At 42.7% G+C, this 18,733-nt stretch overlaps 1 protein-coding gene across 2 annotated transcripts in view; it reads right to left on the reverse strand.

Moving 5' to 3' along the window:
* Window positions 1-4,693: 4,693 nt before the first annotated feature.
* The window catches only part of PLA2G7 (phospholipase A2 group VII), a 30,940-nt gene continuing 16,900 nt past the window's right edge, over window positions 4,694-18,733 (reverse strand). For both annotated transcript variants that reach the window (XM_073335799.1, XM_073335800.1), the window contains 10 exons: window positions 16,730-16,854; window positions 13,836-13,986; window positions 13,040-13,133; window positions 12,111-12,179; window positions 11,305-11,452; window positions 9,140-9,253; window positions 8,795-8,886; window positions 8,143-8,313; window positions 6,103-6,251; window positions 4,694-5,575 (listed from right to left, as the gene is read on the reverse strand). In XM_073335799.1, coding sequence (XP_073191900.1) covers window positions 5,463-5,575; window positions 6,103-6,251; window positions 8,143-8,313; window positions 8,795-8,886; window positions 9,140-9,253; window positions 11,305-11,452; window positions 12,111-12,179; window positions 13,040-13,133; window positions 13,836-13,986; window positions 16,730-16,854 — 1,226 coding nt within the window. In that variant the 3' untranslated portion in view covers window positions 4,694-5,462. The remainder of the gene's footprint in view (window positions 5,576-6,102; window positions 6,252-8,142; window positions 8,314-8,794; window positions 8,887-9,139; window positions 9,254-11,304; window positions 11,453-12,110; window positions 12,180-13,039; window positions 13,134-13,835; window positions 13,987-16,729; window positions 16,855-18,733) is intronic.

Genomic DNA, 18,733 nt, shown 5'->3' on the forward strand with positions numbered 1-18,733 from the left:
TGTGTGAGAGACTGTCCCTCTCACTTACTATCTTGGTGCACCTGGCATGGAGGGACAGGGCCCTGGGGTGTTTGTGGGGCAAGCCTTGGCTCCTGCACTGTCAGTTGGGTCAACCTCATGGCCAAGTCCATGTTGGGGATGGGGGGGAAATGCAGGGTGATCTTCCACCTCTGTGCAGCCAGTGGACTGTGCTCCCCACTGCCATGCTGGAGCCGCCATCTTGTTTATTGACAAATAAAATACGCAGAACTTTAGAATACTGTGCACAGAATTTTTAACTTTTTGGCGCAGAATTCCCTCATATATCTAGCTCAGTATCCTCTTCCAACAGTGGCTGGTGCCATGTGCTGCAGAGGGAGTGAACAGAACAGGGCAATTTGGGTGATTCATCCCCCATTATCCAGTTCCAACATCTGGCACTGTTCTAAACGTTTCCAAACACTGGAAATGTGTATGCAAAAGTACTGACTTGCTTGTTCTCACTTTACAAGTAGGAACAAAACCTTCAAACAGAATTGTAAGCACAGTGAATGAAATAAACTTTTTCTGTTGCATGTGTGGAAATTGCTATGGAACAGAGCAAGTTTCATTAGATATTACCATTTTCTCTTAGAGGCAAAGGACACTGCTATGCTATGAGTAATATGTCAGAATTCTCACAAGGTTGGTAAGATTAAGATTAAAACCTGTTTTGTGCCATAATCAGGTAAGGTAGATTCTCCACAAAGCTGTAGGATTTTTCCATGCAATTGTGATTTAGGAACACAAGTCCCATTGACAGTCAGTGGGACTTGTTCCTTAAATACTATGGAAAATCCCACTTGTCACTTTTTGTTTGTTTGAATCTCTTTGGTAAATCTTTATGCTGTTGGTAACGGGGCTTATTCTACAGTATGTTAGTAAATTCATAAAAATGGGCCTGGAGGGAGGTGGTTTTATTGAAAAAAATACTGTTAAATGTATTTCTAAAACTTCATTGCAGTATCTTACAAATGCTAATTCTGCTGTACGCTGTATATAAACATTAGAATCAAATGAACTATGGTTAAAGGGGGCAACATTTTGCAATGTTTATTCTTAAGATTAGGAGTCTTATTAAACTCTTCTTGAAAGTTGATTTAATTTTGCTCCACCTGTAGACAAAACAAGATCTTAGGACCGTGGCTTTGTCCACCCATCTCTCCATGTTGATAATTACTTATGGAGATCGCTTCTTCTGAAGATCAGAGCTGCACAGCGGCTTCTAAAAGGTCTATCAAGTGCTTTCCCATGCCTACTGTCTCACCTAGACACGGCAAGTAGCAACACTGGTAATAGCATAAGCAGCATAAGGCTGCTAGTGGTGAGAATGCCTAAGGCTATGTCTACACTACCACTTTTGTCTCTCAGGGGTGTGGGGAAAAAAACCCACACCCCTGACAAACATGAGTTTCACCGGCAAAAGTGCTGTGGACAGCGCTATGTCAGCAGGGGAACTTCTGCTCACGCAGCTAATGCTGCTTTGTTGGGGGTAGTTTAATTATGCCGGCAAGAGCGCTCTCCGGCTGGCAAAGAGCGGCTTCACGGGAGACCTCACAGCAGCACAGCTGTAGCGGTACAGCAGTGCTGCTGTAAGGTCCGTAGCGTGGACATAGCCTAAGAGTACTATAGCCACTCCTTGCCACAGCTATGGAAACAAAACTGTCCGATGATGCCTTCTAGGGAAGCTAGAAGGGAAAGGGCAGTGGCTGATCATGCAGATGTTATTGCCACTGTAGTATTCTAAATATATCAACCTAATGGGTACTGACTAGGAAGTATGTGTGTCAATTACTTGTGCCGAATGGAAGGATGGGAGCAAGGGGAAGGTGGCAATGCCATGGGCAGAACTGGGAATAGACCATCTCTAGTAGGGGTAATGTGGCTGGGGAACTCATGTCCATAACACAAATGACCGCTTGGCATTCTTAAAAATGAAATTTTATCACTGCATCAGGGCCAATGGCCTGCCCTAGGTCATAGAATCATAGAATATCAGGGTTGGAAGGGACCCCAGAAGGTCATCTAGTCCAACCCCCTGCTCGAAGCAGGACCAATTCCCAGTTAAATCATCCCAGCCAGGGCTTTGTCAAGCCTGACCTTAAAAACATCTAAGGAAGGAGATTCTACCACCTCCCTAGGTAACGCATTCCAGTGTTTCACCACCCTCTTAGTGAAAAAGTTTTTCCTAATATCCAATCTAAACCTCCCCCACTGCAACTTGAGACCATTGAGAACAGTCTAGAGCCATCCTCTTTGGAACCCCCTTTCAGGTAGTTGAAAGCAGCTATCAAATCCCCCCCTCATTCTTCTCTTCTGCAGGCTAAACAATCCCAGCTCCCTCAGCCTCTCCTCATAACTCATGTGTTCCAGTCCCCTAATCATTTTTGTTGCCCTTCGCTGGACTCTCTCCAATTTATCCACTTCTTGAAGTGTGGGGCCCAAAACTGGACACAGTACTCCAGATGAGGCCTCACCAATGTCGAATAGAGGGGAACGATCACGTCCCTCGATCTGCTCGCTATGCCCCTACTTATACATCCCAAAATGCCATTGGCCTTCTTGGCAACAAGGGCACACTGCTGACTCATATCCAGCTTCTCGTCCACTGTCACCCCTAGGTCCTTTTCCGCAGAACTGCTGCCTAGCCATTCGGTCCCTAGTCTGTAGCTGTGCATTGGGTTCTTCCATCCTAAGTGCAGGACCCTGCACTTATCCTTGTTGAACCTCATCAGATTTCTTTTGGCCCAATCCTCCAATTTGTCTAGGTCCTTCTGTATCCTATCCCTCCCCTCCAGCGTATCTACCACTCCTCCCAGTTTAGTATCATCCGCAAATTTGCTGAGAGTGCAATCCACACCATCCTCCAGATCATTTATGAAGATATTGAACAAAACCGGCCCCAGGACCGACCCTTGGGGCACTCCACTTGATACCGGCTGCCAACTAGACATGGAGCCATTGATCACTACCCGTTGAGCCCGACAATCTAGCCAGCTTTCTACCCACCTTATAGTGCATTCATCCAGCCCATACTTCCTTAACTTGCTGACAAGAATACTGTGGGAGACCGTGTCAAAAGCTTTGCTAAAGTCAAGAAACAATACATCCACTGCTTTCCCTTCATCCACAGAACCAGTAATCTCGTCATAAAAGGTGATTAGATTAGTCAGGCATGACCTTCCCTTGGTGAATCCATGCTGGCTGTTCCTGATCACTTTCCTCTCATGCAAGTGCTTCAGGATTGATTCTTTGAGGACCTGCTCCATGATTTTTCCAGGGACTGAGGTGAGGCTGACTGGCCTGTAGTTCCCAGGATCCTCCTTCTTCCCTTTTTTAAAGATTGGCACTACATTAGCCTTTTTCCAGTCATCTGGGACTTCCCCGGTTCGCCACGAGTTTTCAAAGATAATGGCCAATGGCTCTGCAATCACAGCCGCCAATTCCTTCAGCACTCTCGGATGCAACTCGTCCGGCTCCATGGACTTGTGCACGTTCAGCTTTTCTAAATAGTCCCTAACCACCACTCCACAGGTTCTCCACTGAGGAGGAACAGTACTCTATCTGTGCAGTAGACATGGTCGTAAAGCTCTCTTCCTCTGACTGCTAATGGCTCTATGAAAGGAGTTCAGTTGTCCTTTGCCAGAACAGTGATTCTATGAGGGGGGGAGGTGTTTATTTGTGGGGAGTTAAAAGGGAGAGCTCCTGAGTTCTAACAGACCCAAAATGACCCCTTGTAGGGAAGTAAGCACAATTTTAAGTTGGAGATAATGTAGCTTAGAATGTAGTTTAAAAATAAACGTTTCTATTTCCCTTGTTCAGCAAATTCCAGCTCAAGAGCTTGTTTATTGTTGAAAACATAGATTTGTATTGCAAGGGCACGCACAAGGTCAGAAAACTTCCACTGTCCTGGAACCTGGCTACAGTTTGCTTATGACATGTAAAAAAGCATCCCGAAATGCAATAGTGCATGTCACAGTAGGTTGAGATGGCATTTGTACAAAGCAGGTAAATGTATGTGAAGACAAAAGAATTACTCTTAAAGATGAAGACTACATTGCCTTGAGAGTTCAATTTTCCCTCCCGTATCAGCCTCATCCCCAACTGATGATTACAAAGCAGGCAAAAGCTGGATGGAGAAGGTGCAAAATCCCATTGACTTTTAGGGGACTTGTGCTCCTGTGTCACTTGGGTTGGATTTTCCAAAGCACCTAAGTGCTCCCTGTGCTTTGTAATCTTGACAAGAAATTCTGCTAGTCTTGCATTGTCTGTCATTGAGGGAAAACATTTCAGCTAATTTGTTTGCAGTTTTAGTTTCCTAAAGCATGGCAGGAATGCTTAAGCATGTGCAGTGTGGCTTCTAAAAAACAGAATCAGTTATTAACTACTAAATATACCATATGTGGCACCTACAATCCAAACTGGTTTGAATTTTAGGAGGCAGGACTGTGATTAAAGTCCCTAGATCCCAATCTGTCCTTGCAATTTTGGTTCTGGGTTAAATCCAAAACTAGAAGGAGTCTTCTTTCAGTTTGCAGTTCCCATGGAACTGAAACCTCATAAGAAGAGCCAAACTTCCAGAAGTCTTACAGGAACTCTCCCAAGAACAAGTGCTCTCAAGAGTTTTCAGAGTAGCAACCGTGTTAGTCTGTATCCGCAAAAAGAAACTGAGTACTTGTGGCACCTTAGAGACTAACCAATTTATTTGAGCATAAGCTTTCGAGAGCTACAGCTCACTTCAGCGGATGCACGCAGTGGAAAATACAGTGGGGAGATTTTATATACAGAGAAAACATGAAACAATGGGTGTTACCATACACACTGTATGCTCTCAAGAGGCTTCCAGGGGTGCTGGTGGAAATATTTTGTAAAATCTATCTTCATTTAGGATCAGACTCTTAAGAAACTGAGTCAGGGCTTCCCATTTGATATTCTTGAAGTCAGGCTAACTTAGGTCTAGTAATTTTTTTCCCCCCTCAATACTTATGTAGCACTCTACAGCTGGAGAGCTCAAAGCATCTGATATGCTGGTTAGGTATTGTCTCCATGTTAAAGATGGAGATGCTGAAGAACAGAGAGGATAAACATTTTGCCCAAACTCTTGCCAGAATGAAAGTCACCTGCTGTAAACACTAGGCAACACTGCTTCTTTCCTAATTTAGAGTCAGACATCGATCTAATAACTGATTTAATATTTAATTTGTAGAAAGCAAAAGTTTTACAGTATTTTCAATAACAAGTTTATAGGCTGGTATGAATTTAAACCCCTGCAACTCTTTTATCAGCGTGCAATGAGATTGCCTCACAGTCACCTGTCTTGATAAGTAAGAACAAAAAATACGCTGGAGCTGTGGGAAGTAGCTGGCCAGCCGTACTAGACTTCTAAGTAAGATCTTGTTGAAGACTTAATACCGTGCATACTAAAGCACTGTTTATCAGTTTCTTCATTCTAGTGATTCAGGCTGAGTTGAGGGTAGATCAATGTTGGTTCCGGGAATGACATTATGACCTTCGCCATCCAGGAGAGCGTCCCACTGATCAAAACCTTTCTCCAGACCTGTGAAACATGGAAGCAAAACAAATGTGACCAAAAACAACAACTGTCTGAAGGAGACAAATGCAAAAATTATTAAAATCAAACTACCAGATAATGAGGTAATTACTTGCCAATTTCATCTTTTAAATCAAACTGGTTTGGAAGATGTTGGAACAAAATAAAATGTGAAGTGGGGAAACTTTAAACTATTTACACATCTCATAAATTAAAAATGAATAAAATGAAGAAAATTTAAATGTTCCTAACTTGAGGCACTTTAACCCGATCTTGCAGCTGGGAGAAACTTTTTACAGTCAAGTTACAAACCCAGAGAAAAGAGTCAACTGTCAAAGTATTCACACATTTTCAGCAAGGGGCAGGTCAGCAGGTACTGAGATAATTCACATTTTAATTTTTGTCCTATAGAAAATGGTGGGTTAGTTTGAGGGGCTGCATAGCAATAAAGAGTTGATTAACGCTTAGTCATATCCGTCTTAATGGTCACCTGAGCCTTTTAAACAAAACTACCTTTTAATACTGCTACTCACCTAAATGTTTCTGCAAGAAGGCTAATGAAGCTTTGTTGCTAATATCTATAGCTATGTTTGGGTCTATTTCTCCCTTTAATTTGAAAATCTTTCCAACAATGGTACCAGCCAGGAAGGTAAAATCTGGAAAACTCTGATGTACTGATCCCCTGTAAACAGAAAAGAGACAGTTTTAAATGAGTTCACAGGAAGGCAGTTTTGCAATAAAAGGTAATGCATGTAAATCAAGTCATTTGCAAAGATAATCATGGATTATATACTTAATTGGGATAGGAGACTTGTATTCCTCTATTGCTACTGCTGCTTCAGGGCTTTTCCATACTCTGTTATTTGGGAATAGCTTTTATTTGTTAAATTCGAAACCTGCCTTAATTGGAATAGCTTTCAAGTGTAGGAAGAACCCTAAGGGTAAATTCTGTGTTGAGGTACATGTCTACATGACTAGCCTTGAAGTCAAGGACTGCAGTTTTGTGTATGAATCTGAGATCCTTAGGGCAGCAATAATCCTCTGCCCCTCACAGTTCTTGCCCAGTTGGTTGGGATGTGTTGTCTAGTGGATCCAAATAATCGTATTAACTGGATCTGCTCCCCACAGCCTCCAAATGCCCCCTGAAGGACCCTTGAAACTGTTAATAGAGTCACAGATTCCTGGACCAGAAGGGATCATGGGATCATCCAGTCTGACCTCCAGTATAACACAGGCCACAGAACTTCCCCCGCAAAATCCCTAGAGCATATCTTTAGAAAAAACATCCAGTGTTGATTTAAATGCTAGTGATGGAGTATCCATGGCCTGGAGTAAATTGTTCCAATGGTTAATTACCCTTGTTGAAAATGTATGCCTTATTTCGTCCAAATTTGTCTAGGTTCAACTTTCAGTCACTGGATCATGTTGTACCTTTCTCTGCTGGACTGAAGATCCCTTTATCAAATATTTGTTCCACATGTAGATACTTATAGATTGTGATCAAGTTACCTCTTAATTTTTGTTAGGCTAAATAGATTGAGCTCCTTGAGTAGTGGTGGGCAACCTGCGGCCCACGGCTGCATGCAGCCCATCAGGGTAAGCTGATTGCGGGCCGCGAGACATTTCGCAGACGTTGACCATCTGCAGGCATGGCCCCCCTGCAGCTCCTAGTGGCCATGGTTCACCGTTCACGGCCAATGAGAGCTGTGGGGGGCCGTGCCTATGTACGGTCAATGTCCACAAAATGTCTCGCAGCCCGCAATCAGCTTACCCTGATGGGCCACAGGTTGCCCACCATTGTCCTTGAGCCTATCACTATAAGGCATGTTTTTTCTAATCTAATCAATCTTGTGCTCTTCTCTGAACCTTCTCCAGTTTATCAACATCCTTGTTCTCTGTGTCACTGAAGGAATACACACCCCTTGTGTGGGATTCTTATATTTTTCTCCATCCCATCACCTTCAGGGCCATCTGTGCCAGTGAATGGATCAGGCATTTCTCTTAAGTACTGGCTACAGAGGTGTTCTCTGCTTAGGAGAGGTGAAGGCCTCAAAAAGGACTTTTTTTTTATGGCCTTGGGCAAGTCACATGGCCCAGTTCAAACAGAAGTATTTAAGCACCTAACTTCAATTGAAAGGATTTGTGAGTAGGCCGGGGAAGTGGCTGGGGTATGCAGATCCACGGGTCACAAATTCCACCTGGGTGTTGCACAATGGGCTCCAGTTGCTACTCTAGCCCCCATTCTCACAGCCAGGTTACACAGATGATGGGCACAGCATAAGAACCTGAATACAGTAGAACAGATATCTTGCATCTTTGGTTGGAAGTCTGTATTGATTTGGTGCACAAAGCCCTTTGCTTTGACGCCAGACTTCTATATGAAGAGATTTGAAAACGAAAATGCCTTGCATGGTAAATACTTCTGGTGAGGTTGTAATAACTGGCACTGCTAGATTCCCACAGGTAAACCACCAACTCTCCTCAGAAGCCTGTAATTTTCCTCCTGTAGATTTTACAAGCAAAGAATCCAGTCTCTAGAGAAGAAAACAGGACTATAGTGCTGTAATACTTACTTGATAGTGATCATTTTTCTTTCTGTGCCAGTGGAGTAAAGTTTCTTTATCTTTAAAACATTTGAAGCCCACTGGAATTTTTCTGAGTTGATAAACAACAATGGCTGGCGGACCCTGGTATAAACTTCATCATCTAGAGGAAGCATCCATGCATCCAGAGCAATGCCACACCTGCAAAAAAGGAGCTATGCGATCATATCACTGACATAGAATGGTTCATAGGGTGGTCTCAGTATGCTTTGAGTTACAGTGTACATGGATAAATAGGCTATAAGAATTCCTGAAGGGATAGCGTGCTTTCATTGCAGACTGGAAATCCATTTGGTATGGCGGGGAGCAGGCCGATGTTCCACTCAGTCCTGTCCCTGGCCCCGTGAAGCTCTGGCAGAGACGCTTCCACAGGGTACCAAGAAATGAGAAAGCATGTGAGTCTGTTTCAGATGTTCTGGCTCCCTGGAGCTCACAGAAGCAGGGGGTAAGTAAGGAAAAAATTGTCCCTAGTAAGCAAAGCCATTTTCTTTACAATTGCTGTAATCATTACAGTTAGTACTAGTTAAATGAGATCTCAGCATAGCCAAGAAAAGCAAAAAGCTTAAATGCAGTTCGATGCCATCCCAAAGCCTGGGACTTGCCTTTGCTTTATGATACTTACTTGAATCTAGCTTCTTTGCTTAGAGCCTCAATGGCTGTAGCAGCACCAAAAGAGTGTCCCATCACAGCTATTCTGTCACTATCAATAGAACCCTGTAAAAGAAATCAAGATGCTGTGAGGAACGTTCCTTTCCCAACTTTTAGTCATTACGGCATATCTATTTTAAAAGCTAGAGACTACTAGAATGGAAATAGAAAGATAGCAGCTATAAAAACACAGCTTCAGGATCACATGAGATGAAACAGTCATACAACTAATATGGTTGGCTGATGTGGGGATCACAGAAAGAGAAAACAGAAAGGCAGTCAGGCTATTATTAAAAGGAGTCTAGATCTCTTCACTCACCTTTAAGAGAGTCCAATCGAAGTTTAAAGATAGTACATTCACTACATGTTTTCCAGAATTAATATCAAGAATGAGGTCAAGAGCTTTGATACACTCCTCTGTTCTCTGCTGCAACTAGACATAGATAAAAAAACAACAATTATCCTTCTGGACAGAAAAAACAAGCTGCCAGACATTCAGTTAAAACACTTAGAAAAAAATCTTAGAAACATCTAGGGCTTCAAGTCATTGGGATTACGCTCATGTTCAAAGATAAGCACTTTGCAGAACTGGAGCTTGGATCCATAAATAGAAAAAAATGAAAGGAGCTGTACCAGTTTAAACCAGCAGAGAATTTGGCCCTGAGGACTGAAGTGCCAGTGGCCTTGAGCTTACTCTGCACAAGAGTTAATTTAGCCCCATGAGAGCAACTCCCATAGACTCAGTACTTTTCAGGAGCAGGCTTGTCAGGACTTGGATGAAAGATGTATTTAAAACTTGGCTGGTCCAGATGATCCCTTGTCTCTCTTGTGGGGTTCACCTGAATGAGCTATCGTGTTACAGTTGTTAAGGAAAAGTTAGCACATGTGACTCCATTTTGGTTTGGGGCCCACCATTGTCTAAAAGGAAGCACATCATGCACCAGGAGGAGTGTTCCTTAGACACCGCATCCCTGTGAAAATCCTCCTCGTCTCCAGCCTGCCTTGACTCCCAGTATCTGTTTTTTGTCAGTCTCTAACTCCCTATTTCCTGGCCTTTGATGTGAGGCCTCCCATCCGGATAATAAAAGTTACTGATGCATGGCTTTAGGACCATGCTGTGTAATTAACATACTAGTTTAGCAGGAGGAATGCACCAAGCAGGGATAGGTGGTAGATAAGACAAGGGTTTGTTTATTGGCTAAGGTTTCCGATGCACGAGGGCAACATGCTTTGCTAAAAAGTATATAACCTTTGTATAATCTGTATTCGGGGTCCCCTCCTGGCTAGCAGGGGGGCACCACGCTCGAGCGTAATAAACTTAGTGTCTTTTGGGAACTCTGCAGTTGTGGACTTTGTTTATGTGCCTCAGCCTAGATTTGAACTGTGCGTGTCCTATCAGGTATAATTCGCAGCATTTGTGTGCGTGACCTACCAGGTGTAATTCGCAGCAGTTGTGTGCGTGTCCTACCAGGTATAATTCGTAACACAGTACAACTTGCCCTGTCTATACTGGAGCTTTAAAGTGTGTCAATATGCTGTTTGTCTTCATCTAGACAAGCCCTCAGTGGGAACCGATCAGAGAGCCCTTCTTGTGTTGTATACCCGTTACCTAATGAGGGTTGTAGGATGTTTTTGTATTCCTTTTGATTTTTATATTTTACCAATCAAGAAAAATAATCTCTCTCTTTCTTTGGAACCAGCTTTCTATGTGAGGGTGAAATTCGCCCCACTGTGTATGGCCAGCATGAGGCCTATGTGCCGCTGGAATCGCTATGAATCCCTGAAAGAAACACCTGCTGAGCTCCACCAGAGAGATCATTCCAATAGGCAGTAACTCGGCAGGTTATTCCCAATGTTTCTCTAACTGGCGTGAATTTAGGCTCACAAACAGGATATTGGATGTATATATGAGAGGTCAGTTGTTGCCTCATTGGTGTGCACACTGTCACCAGAGACTCACTAAGGACCTCATCCAAAGCCTATTGAAGTCAATGGAAAGACCTCTGCTGACTTAAGTGGGGATTGGAACACAGGAGAAAAACTGCTGGCATGCTTCTGCGGCCAGCTCCATACTTGGAAGGCTGTGTGGGTATAACTATATGGGTATACGATACCTGTTAAGCACTCCTAGTGTGGGGATGTCAGCAAAGCTGCTCTTTTGCTGGGATAGCTTATTCGAGGCCTCCCTCCGTCCCCCACCTCTGAGCAAAATATACTGCCAAAAGCACAGCTGTGCTGGTATAACCACATCTATGTTAGGCGCTTTTGCCAGCTCAGCTCTGTCAGTCACAAATCATTCCTCATCACACTCCTCAGCAACATAGCTATGCTGGTAAAAGTCTGTAGTGTAGACCTGGCCTGAGGTAGGAAGTCTGATGGGTTAGTGGCCTTGCAAATATGTCAGCTTTAATCTATCCCTTGGCACCTATTGGGTGATAGATTGCATCTTCCTCAGTTTTTAGATCAGCATTCCACAACACATACCTGTTGGTGGCGTAAAGGAAATTCCTGTTCACCTTGGTTTAGTTTTCTGTAGAAGATCCATTCCTCTTCCGGATTTTCTGTAGCCTCTTCTCGTGCTTCAGAAACAGGATTTTCTTTACAGTAATAAGTAGCAGAAGAGGATTTATCTCTATAATACAGAAAAAAAGTTACTTGTGAAGGCTAGTTCACACTCATGCCAACAGTACTCAACCCACATGGACTTCAGGGCTGAAATTGTGTCTCGAATGAAGTTAATGGGACTAGTGCCACTGATTTCAATGGGGTTAGGATTTCACCCCCTATCAAGAAAGACTGGCTCCTGGCATCAAGAAAATAACTAGAGCAGCATTATAATTGAATGTATATAATAAAGTCTAAATGAAAAGAAAACAGACCTTGTTTTGCCGGAATCTAATATTAAACAGCCACAAATAGAGCATTTAAAAAAAATTACATGGACTACTGCCAGCTCCCCTAGTCAAAGAATTCAAGTAACTTGCTCTTTGTTTAGATTGAGAGTTGAGCTATGGGAGTTACATGGGTTTTGAAGAAAATTAATACTATTTTAGTCTTTGAAAATAAATCCAAGTTATCCTGTACAATAAACACGACATTCTTTTTGCATCTTTTAGACTAAAGACGTTGCTGAGAAAAATGATCTCTTCCAGTCAAATAAATGTTTTTCAAATTTCAGAAGGTCTCAGGTTTTGCACACAGCACCTTGCAAGATCAAATGATAAGCATAGGACTTTGTGAAATAACTGTTCGCCTCTTCTAACCCAAAGAAGCAGATGTACTATACATACCTATGCTCCACAGCAGCAACTATAAAACCCTGAGATGCCATCTCAATGCAGATAGCAGAATATATAGTCCTGAAATCAAAATAATACACTGCTTAAATACACATAGTTTCAATACCTTGCTCCTGAAATAACATATAGGCCATGCTTGTACTACACCTAATTTAATATTGTACATTGTAGATCAATGCCTCCTTTCTTTCTCAAGTTACTAAGGGACTGATTTTTATGTGGAAGTCTGTACAACATTTTCAAAGTCCCACAGGAATAATAATAATTTCTAGCTCTGATATGGTGCTTTCATGCATAGAACTCAAAGTGTTTGAGAAAGGAGATGGAGAAACTGAGGCACGGGAGAGGGAAGTGACTTGCCTAAGGTCACCCAGCGGCTCAGCCAGGAATCCCTTTGAGGTCTCCTGAGTCCCAGTCCAGTGCTCTGTCCACTAAGCCATACAGCCTCTCTATCTTTATACCAACACCCATTTTGAAGAGGATTTTTTGAGGAAGAGAAACTAATGATTATATATAATAATACCATGTGCACAATACTTTACATCTTCAAAGTGCTTTACAAACCTTAAATAATTTTTTCTCGCAACACTCCTAAGAAGCAAGTATTTTCAAATAGGGAAACATATAAATAAACCAAAATTGGAGCAGGCCCTCAGTTTTTATAAATTGGCATTGATTTCCATGGAGATATACTACTTTACACCAGCTGAGGATCTGGCCCACTGTTTTTAAAACCAGTTTTAGCTAATGCTGTGATGGATCCAATGCAACTTTACTGGAATAGTGTTCAAAACCATTCTCAAGAACTGTCAACTTCCTGGGCTAAATTCCTCCCTAGCATAAGTCCACTGGGTGCAGTGGAGTTACATTGGAGAGTCACTTGTCCCCATGTGGTCTGAGGCCACAAACTGCAGCATTACCGGAAAGCTCCAAGTCCATGGGAAAAAATAATGAGGGGGTATTTCTCTCCAGGCTTGAAAGCAGCATTCCATTTTGCAGGACATGTCACTGAGCCTAGATAAAAAAGGATATCTGCAGTTAGTGTGGCTTCTCATGTAACCACTTATTTGAGACACGTTCTGATACCCTCCCTTACCTTGAGTAGCTGCTTTACTCCTCAGGTTGTCCCATTGATTTAAATTAGATTTTTGAGTGAGATACACAAGGAGAATAAGAGTAAAGGCCTTAGTTCGTATTCTGCACTAAAAAGCCTGATCCTACAGACACTTATTACCGGGCAAAGGGTGAAATTCCCCCCCATACAGAGAGCCAGCATAAGGCCTATCTCCCACTTAAATTCTGTAGGGGAAGATTTTCAAGGGCACAAAGTCAGTTAGGCATCCAACTCCTACTGACTTTCAATCAGAGCTGGGCACCTAGCCTCCCCTTTGTGCCTTCAAAAAGATTCCCTATAGGGCTTAAGTGATGGCCCTTTGCTCAAGGATGAATTTTACCCATGGGGCTTACTACTGGGAATATTCCCAGACACCCATGACAGTGATATTTGGGCACGTGGTGCAGTGAAACATACAGTCACAGTCACAGTCACCTGAATGTTCCTGCCCCATAGGAAGAGGAGGAGAAACAGTTCTGCAAAGGAAATTCCCTTGAGCTCCTGCAGTATTAACACATTCCTCACATACAGGTGCCATAACTAAACTGACCATAGCACACAATGTCTCACTGGTAAGGCAATTAGAAATAAACTCATCTTACCAACATAGTACTGAAAAACTGTCTCTCCTAACATCCGGTACACGTTGAGGAAGTCGGAAAGTCCGCGATAATATTCCTTCCTGGGGATCCACTTGGTTTCTTCACTACTTGTGCCATTTTGTGAAGGATAATACAGACGAAAGAAGCTTCCCTGTGATTGAATCAGAAAAAGAAACAGATTTTCTCACTGAAGCTGCTAAAGAAGAAAAATATTTTTACCTAAGAGTTTAACATGTTAAAATGATACCACAAGGTGTAAGAGAGAGTCCAACGAGAAAATTAACAATAAAGGCTCAGCTTTGATTGCCACCAAATGTTACTGTATTTTTCATACCTGGGAACCAAACAGACATGATCTCTGGCATCCAGCTAAAGTTAGATAACATTCCCTCCCAGGATACCATTACAGCATTATTTCAAAATGTACAGTGCAAACTCTCTATTAACTTTAGAGTATTTGCTGCCTCCATTCTCTTATTTCTCCTTCTTTCCCTATTCTCTTCCTATTTCCTCCTGCATCATATTTCTTCAGACTTCTTCAGAGCCTGCATTTCCCTCAGACTTGTTTCAGGCAATATGTTCCAGCAGATAGGGCACAGACTGAGAGTCAGGAGATCTGACCTTTATACACAGTTTAAGCACTGACTTGCTGTCTGACCATTACTCCTCTGTGCCTCAGTTTCTCTGTCTAAACTGAGGACAGTGATACTTACCCTCTTTGTAAAGCATTTTGATAGCTACAGATGAAAGCTGCATAAATACAAAATATTACCATTAATAATTTTCTATAGTGTTTCTTCTTTGTTAAGTGTTTCAGATTATTTTCCCCTCCAAACCAATCTCTTTCAAGATGTTTTCATATCTGCTGTGGTCTCTGTTCCCCTATACATATTTTTATTAGTAGTATTTTCTCTCTCTCAAAGTCTTACCACTGTTCTCTCTCCCCTCTCAATTTCCTTCCTTTTGGGTCCTTTCTCTTCTTGTGAACCATGTATGCCATTGGGTATGCCATTGGGTATGTTTTTTCAATAGAATGTTTCTTCTGCAAGGACCACAGGGTGGGACTACGTACAAGTAATTTAATGTAATAAAGAAGGTGTCCATCAGATAAAAAGTATGTACAGTTTGCATTCTTGCTCTTTAGGACAAAAGTGACTTTGGAGCACACTATTCAAAATCGCTCACTGATTATATTGTGTTTTGGTGAATTAACTGTAGGAGTGCATGCAAAATGCCCTAAACAATAGGGCAAGATGGCTGTTAAGAACAATACTTATTTTAAACTGGACTTTTAAAAACAGTGTCAGATTGCCTGAATTTTAAGTTTCTGATCTATTACCCAATGCACATGAAGAGCTTAGCTGATGAATCTTCTATTTACAAATCACACTGTAATGAATGAGCCATTTTTGACAAAGGCTTATTTAGGAACAGATTGCAAAACCCTGACAGTGATGAGGAGTTACTCACCTGAACAGTCCCTATTGCATTACTCAGGTGAATAACTGGTTACCAGTGTGAGTAAATTTCATAATCTAGACTTTAGTGAATGTTAATAATCCAGATCATTTACCTAATAAAGGCACGAAAGCTAATTTGAAGCAGTTAAACTCTACCATGTGAACTACCCAATCATTATGTAATGTAGGCACACAATAAATCCTTATACAATTCACAGACAAAAATACCCAAATGATCCCTACTCACCACAATCACTACAAGCAAATTCTACCATACTAGCTTTGCTTGGAGTTTAAAAATGCCATGCCAATGCTACAGGAACTACCAACAACAAAGGGCAAGAGTGTCTTAGTAGAAAAATTGTGAGGCTACTGTACCTGAAAATGCAAATCAGCATTGACTAGGCTGAATGGGCTGCAGGCCCATTAACTGCTTAATACTTTATCTGCATTTTTGGGAACCTGAGAGATATAATTGCTTGGTTCTGTTATGGTTCTATACCAATTCTGAAGGCAGTAATCTTTCTTTTTAAATGGGTACAAATTCCATAATTGTTACTTTTTAACACACAGCAGAAATGCTATACATCATCCCTCATTTGCCATGCTAGGGGGACTTTTCTGATGGGGACAGCTGCAGTCATGGGAGACCTTGGTGGTGGGTCTCCATTGGAGCTAAGTTGCCAGGAAGGATGGGGGCAGGTGCCAGGAACCCAGAGGTATGAGGGCTCTGGGTGAATGGTCTTGCATATCTCCCAGGATCAGGGGCAGGGCCTCTGGCTCATTCCATGGGGTGGCAAACCACGTTTCTCACCTTCACTACGGCACATGGAACAATCAGGAAGAGTTTTCCTGCCCCATTCCAAAGAATTCTCTATGGTGAGCTGTGAATTCAGTTGGAGTTTGGTGTCTAAATACCTTTGAGGATCTTGGCTAAGGAGCATTGCCTTAACTAGGAAAGCAGGATCAGGCTCTTAAATTGTACTTAGAGATGGGTCCAAGCTACAAAGCTCAGATTTAGATAAGGATTCAGTTCTGAACTTCTCCAGAGTTTTGGAGGTTAATAATGATAGTGTCTATATCCAGACATTTTTGCCTGCCAACTTCAGTTTATAAAATCTATATCCTAGTATCTGACAAAATTGACTGATTTACAGTATATTCCTGTCATTACAGCCTTACACTTCTCGCGATACCTGTGCCACAGTAGCCATCCTCTGTCAGAATTAATTCATATGAAACATTTTGTTCACAAAAAGTAAAATGCCTGGAGGCTTTATCCTGCCCCTCTGCCTGGGTGAATTTCCACCTATCAGAACCAGAGGAACTTTTCATTTAATTAATACCTAGTAGTATGACAAAGGCTGCAATGTTGGACTTGTGACTTACGTCAAAATAAAGTAGGGAGTGACAGGAAGGTTTTGGCTATCATACCTGAATCGTGTGATCAGTCATCAGGTCCGTGCAGCCAACAGTGTAAGGCCCCTTCCCCTCGGGGATTCTATAAAACTTTGCAGAGCTCATGCTCCCCAGTTCCTTCTGTGCATTAACAGACAAGCCTGGGGGGAAAAAACAGAACATGAGACTCATACCTGCTGAAAAGGACATAAGGACATTAAAGATTCAGGACTTTGAGATTCAGGGCTGAGCTGACATTCAGGGTGATGAGAAATAGGCACAGGATTCATAGATTTTAAAGCCAGAAAGGGCCATTATGATCTCCTGTGTACCACAGGCCATAGAATTTCACCTGGGCAAGCCACAGACAGCTGGGTGGGAATGATGAGGGGCGGAGATGAGAGCCGGGGCAGGGGTTACCAGAGTGATGTGGGGACTAGGAAGCTGGCAGAAACCTGGGATTGCTGGGGGGATGAGCAGTGATATTCGGCCAGGAGCAATGTTTGATGGGGCAGGGTTAGGAGATCCTGGAGCAGCCTGCATGGAGGAGTTTGGTTCAGCCGCCCCCATTTTACCACTGTTACCTTAAAGCCGCCCCACACTCTGCCTTGTCTGCATTAATCTTCTCCACCCTGCCCTGTCCCCTTTCAGCTCCTGCTTCATTCTGATCCCCATGCTTCCCCCAACCTTTCAACCCGACACCCATCCTGTCCTCGGCCTATCCCCTGAGACTGTCCCCCTCCTTCTCCGAGCTGGCTTCCCACTTGTCTCCTCCCCCAGCCACTCCTCCTGACTCCTGGCTCCCTTGCCAACTGGAACCACCTCCTCCTTCCAGCAGCTCCATAATGGTTTGCATCCTGCAGGGGAGCAGCAAGAGCAGGGGAGATGGAGTTTGGGGGTCCGCAATTCTTTCACCATAGCTGTCCCTGGTGGCCAGGAGGAGAAACTCCAGCAGAATCCTTGCAGACCGGCTTGATGTGTGACTTGTAAACAGGACTGCTGATCTGCATGACCGGTCTTCTGAATGTGTGCATGTCTCATGTGATATCAGACACTTTACAGCCCAGCCTTCAGCAAAGCCCTGAGGGAGGCGAGTGGTGGTAACATAGCCAACTCTTCCTCTAGATCAATCTTTCTAAGGTGCATAATAATTAGTTGACACAGATAGCACCAGTAGGTACAGTCAGTAGCATTTATAACTCACATCGGGATCCACTGGAAAAATTACTTTGAATGATATCCATTACACTACCAGGGCCAGCCTATTGCTTTTCACCACTGATTTGGCAGAAGTTTCATAGTCACATAAAAATACATGAAATATTAAATAAAAACAGACCAATTACCTTATTCTAATTCACAGGCAGAGAATATGTGCATACTATAAAACCCCATGGAAATACATGCCTGTGGTCAGTGGCTGCTTTGCAAACCTCAGCATTTTGTCTGCTATTAAAAGGCTCAAAGGCTAATTGGCCTAGGATTAGGAGATTTTCCTCCTTCATATTGGAGGACTGCATGTCTCATTTGTGTGAAATTGGATGAATGAAGAGACAGCACAAAGTAAGCCTGATTTTCAAAACTGTGAAGTGCCCACAATTTCCCGGTAAGTAGCTCTGAGTGCTCAGCACTCTGAAAATCACTCTCAAAGCTTACACATGCCTGTGACCAGTACTCTGGAATGCTTGATAATGGCTTACCCAGCTGAGAAAACGGAACTGTATCAGTGTTTCAGATCACGTTCAGAACTGATGGATATTTCAGGATCAAGAAGAATGTTAAATGTATCTATAGTTATTGTAAGGATGGGCTAATTTTTGTGTGTGATAACAATAAAATAATAATACTTTGCAGTTCTATGATGACCTCCATCTAGGGTCTCAAAGTGCTTTACAAACAGTAATGAACTGAGGTTTAGACCATCCTTACTGGGCCAGATTCTCTATTGCCTTGGCCCTTGTGTAGTCATTTACATTATGTAAAGGGAGAAACAGCAGGGTTAAAATGCTAGCGGTCTCTTTGCATAGGTGTAGATGACTC

This window comes from Lepidochelys kempii, chromosome 3 (assembly GCF_965140285.1).
Source record: "Lepidochelys kempii isolate rLepKem1 chromosome 3, rLepKem1.hap1, whole genome shotgun sequence".
NCBI classification, from domain to species: Eukaryota; Metazoa; Chordata; order Testudines; family Cheloniidae; genus Lepidochelys; species Lepidochelys kempii.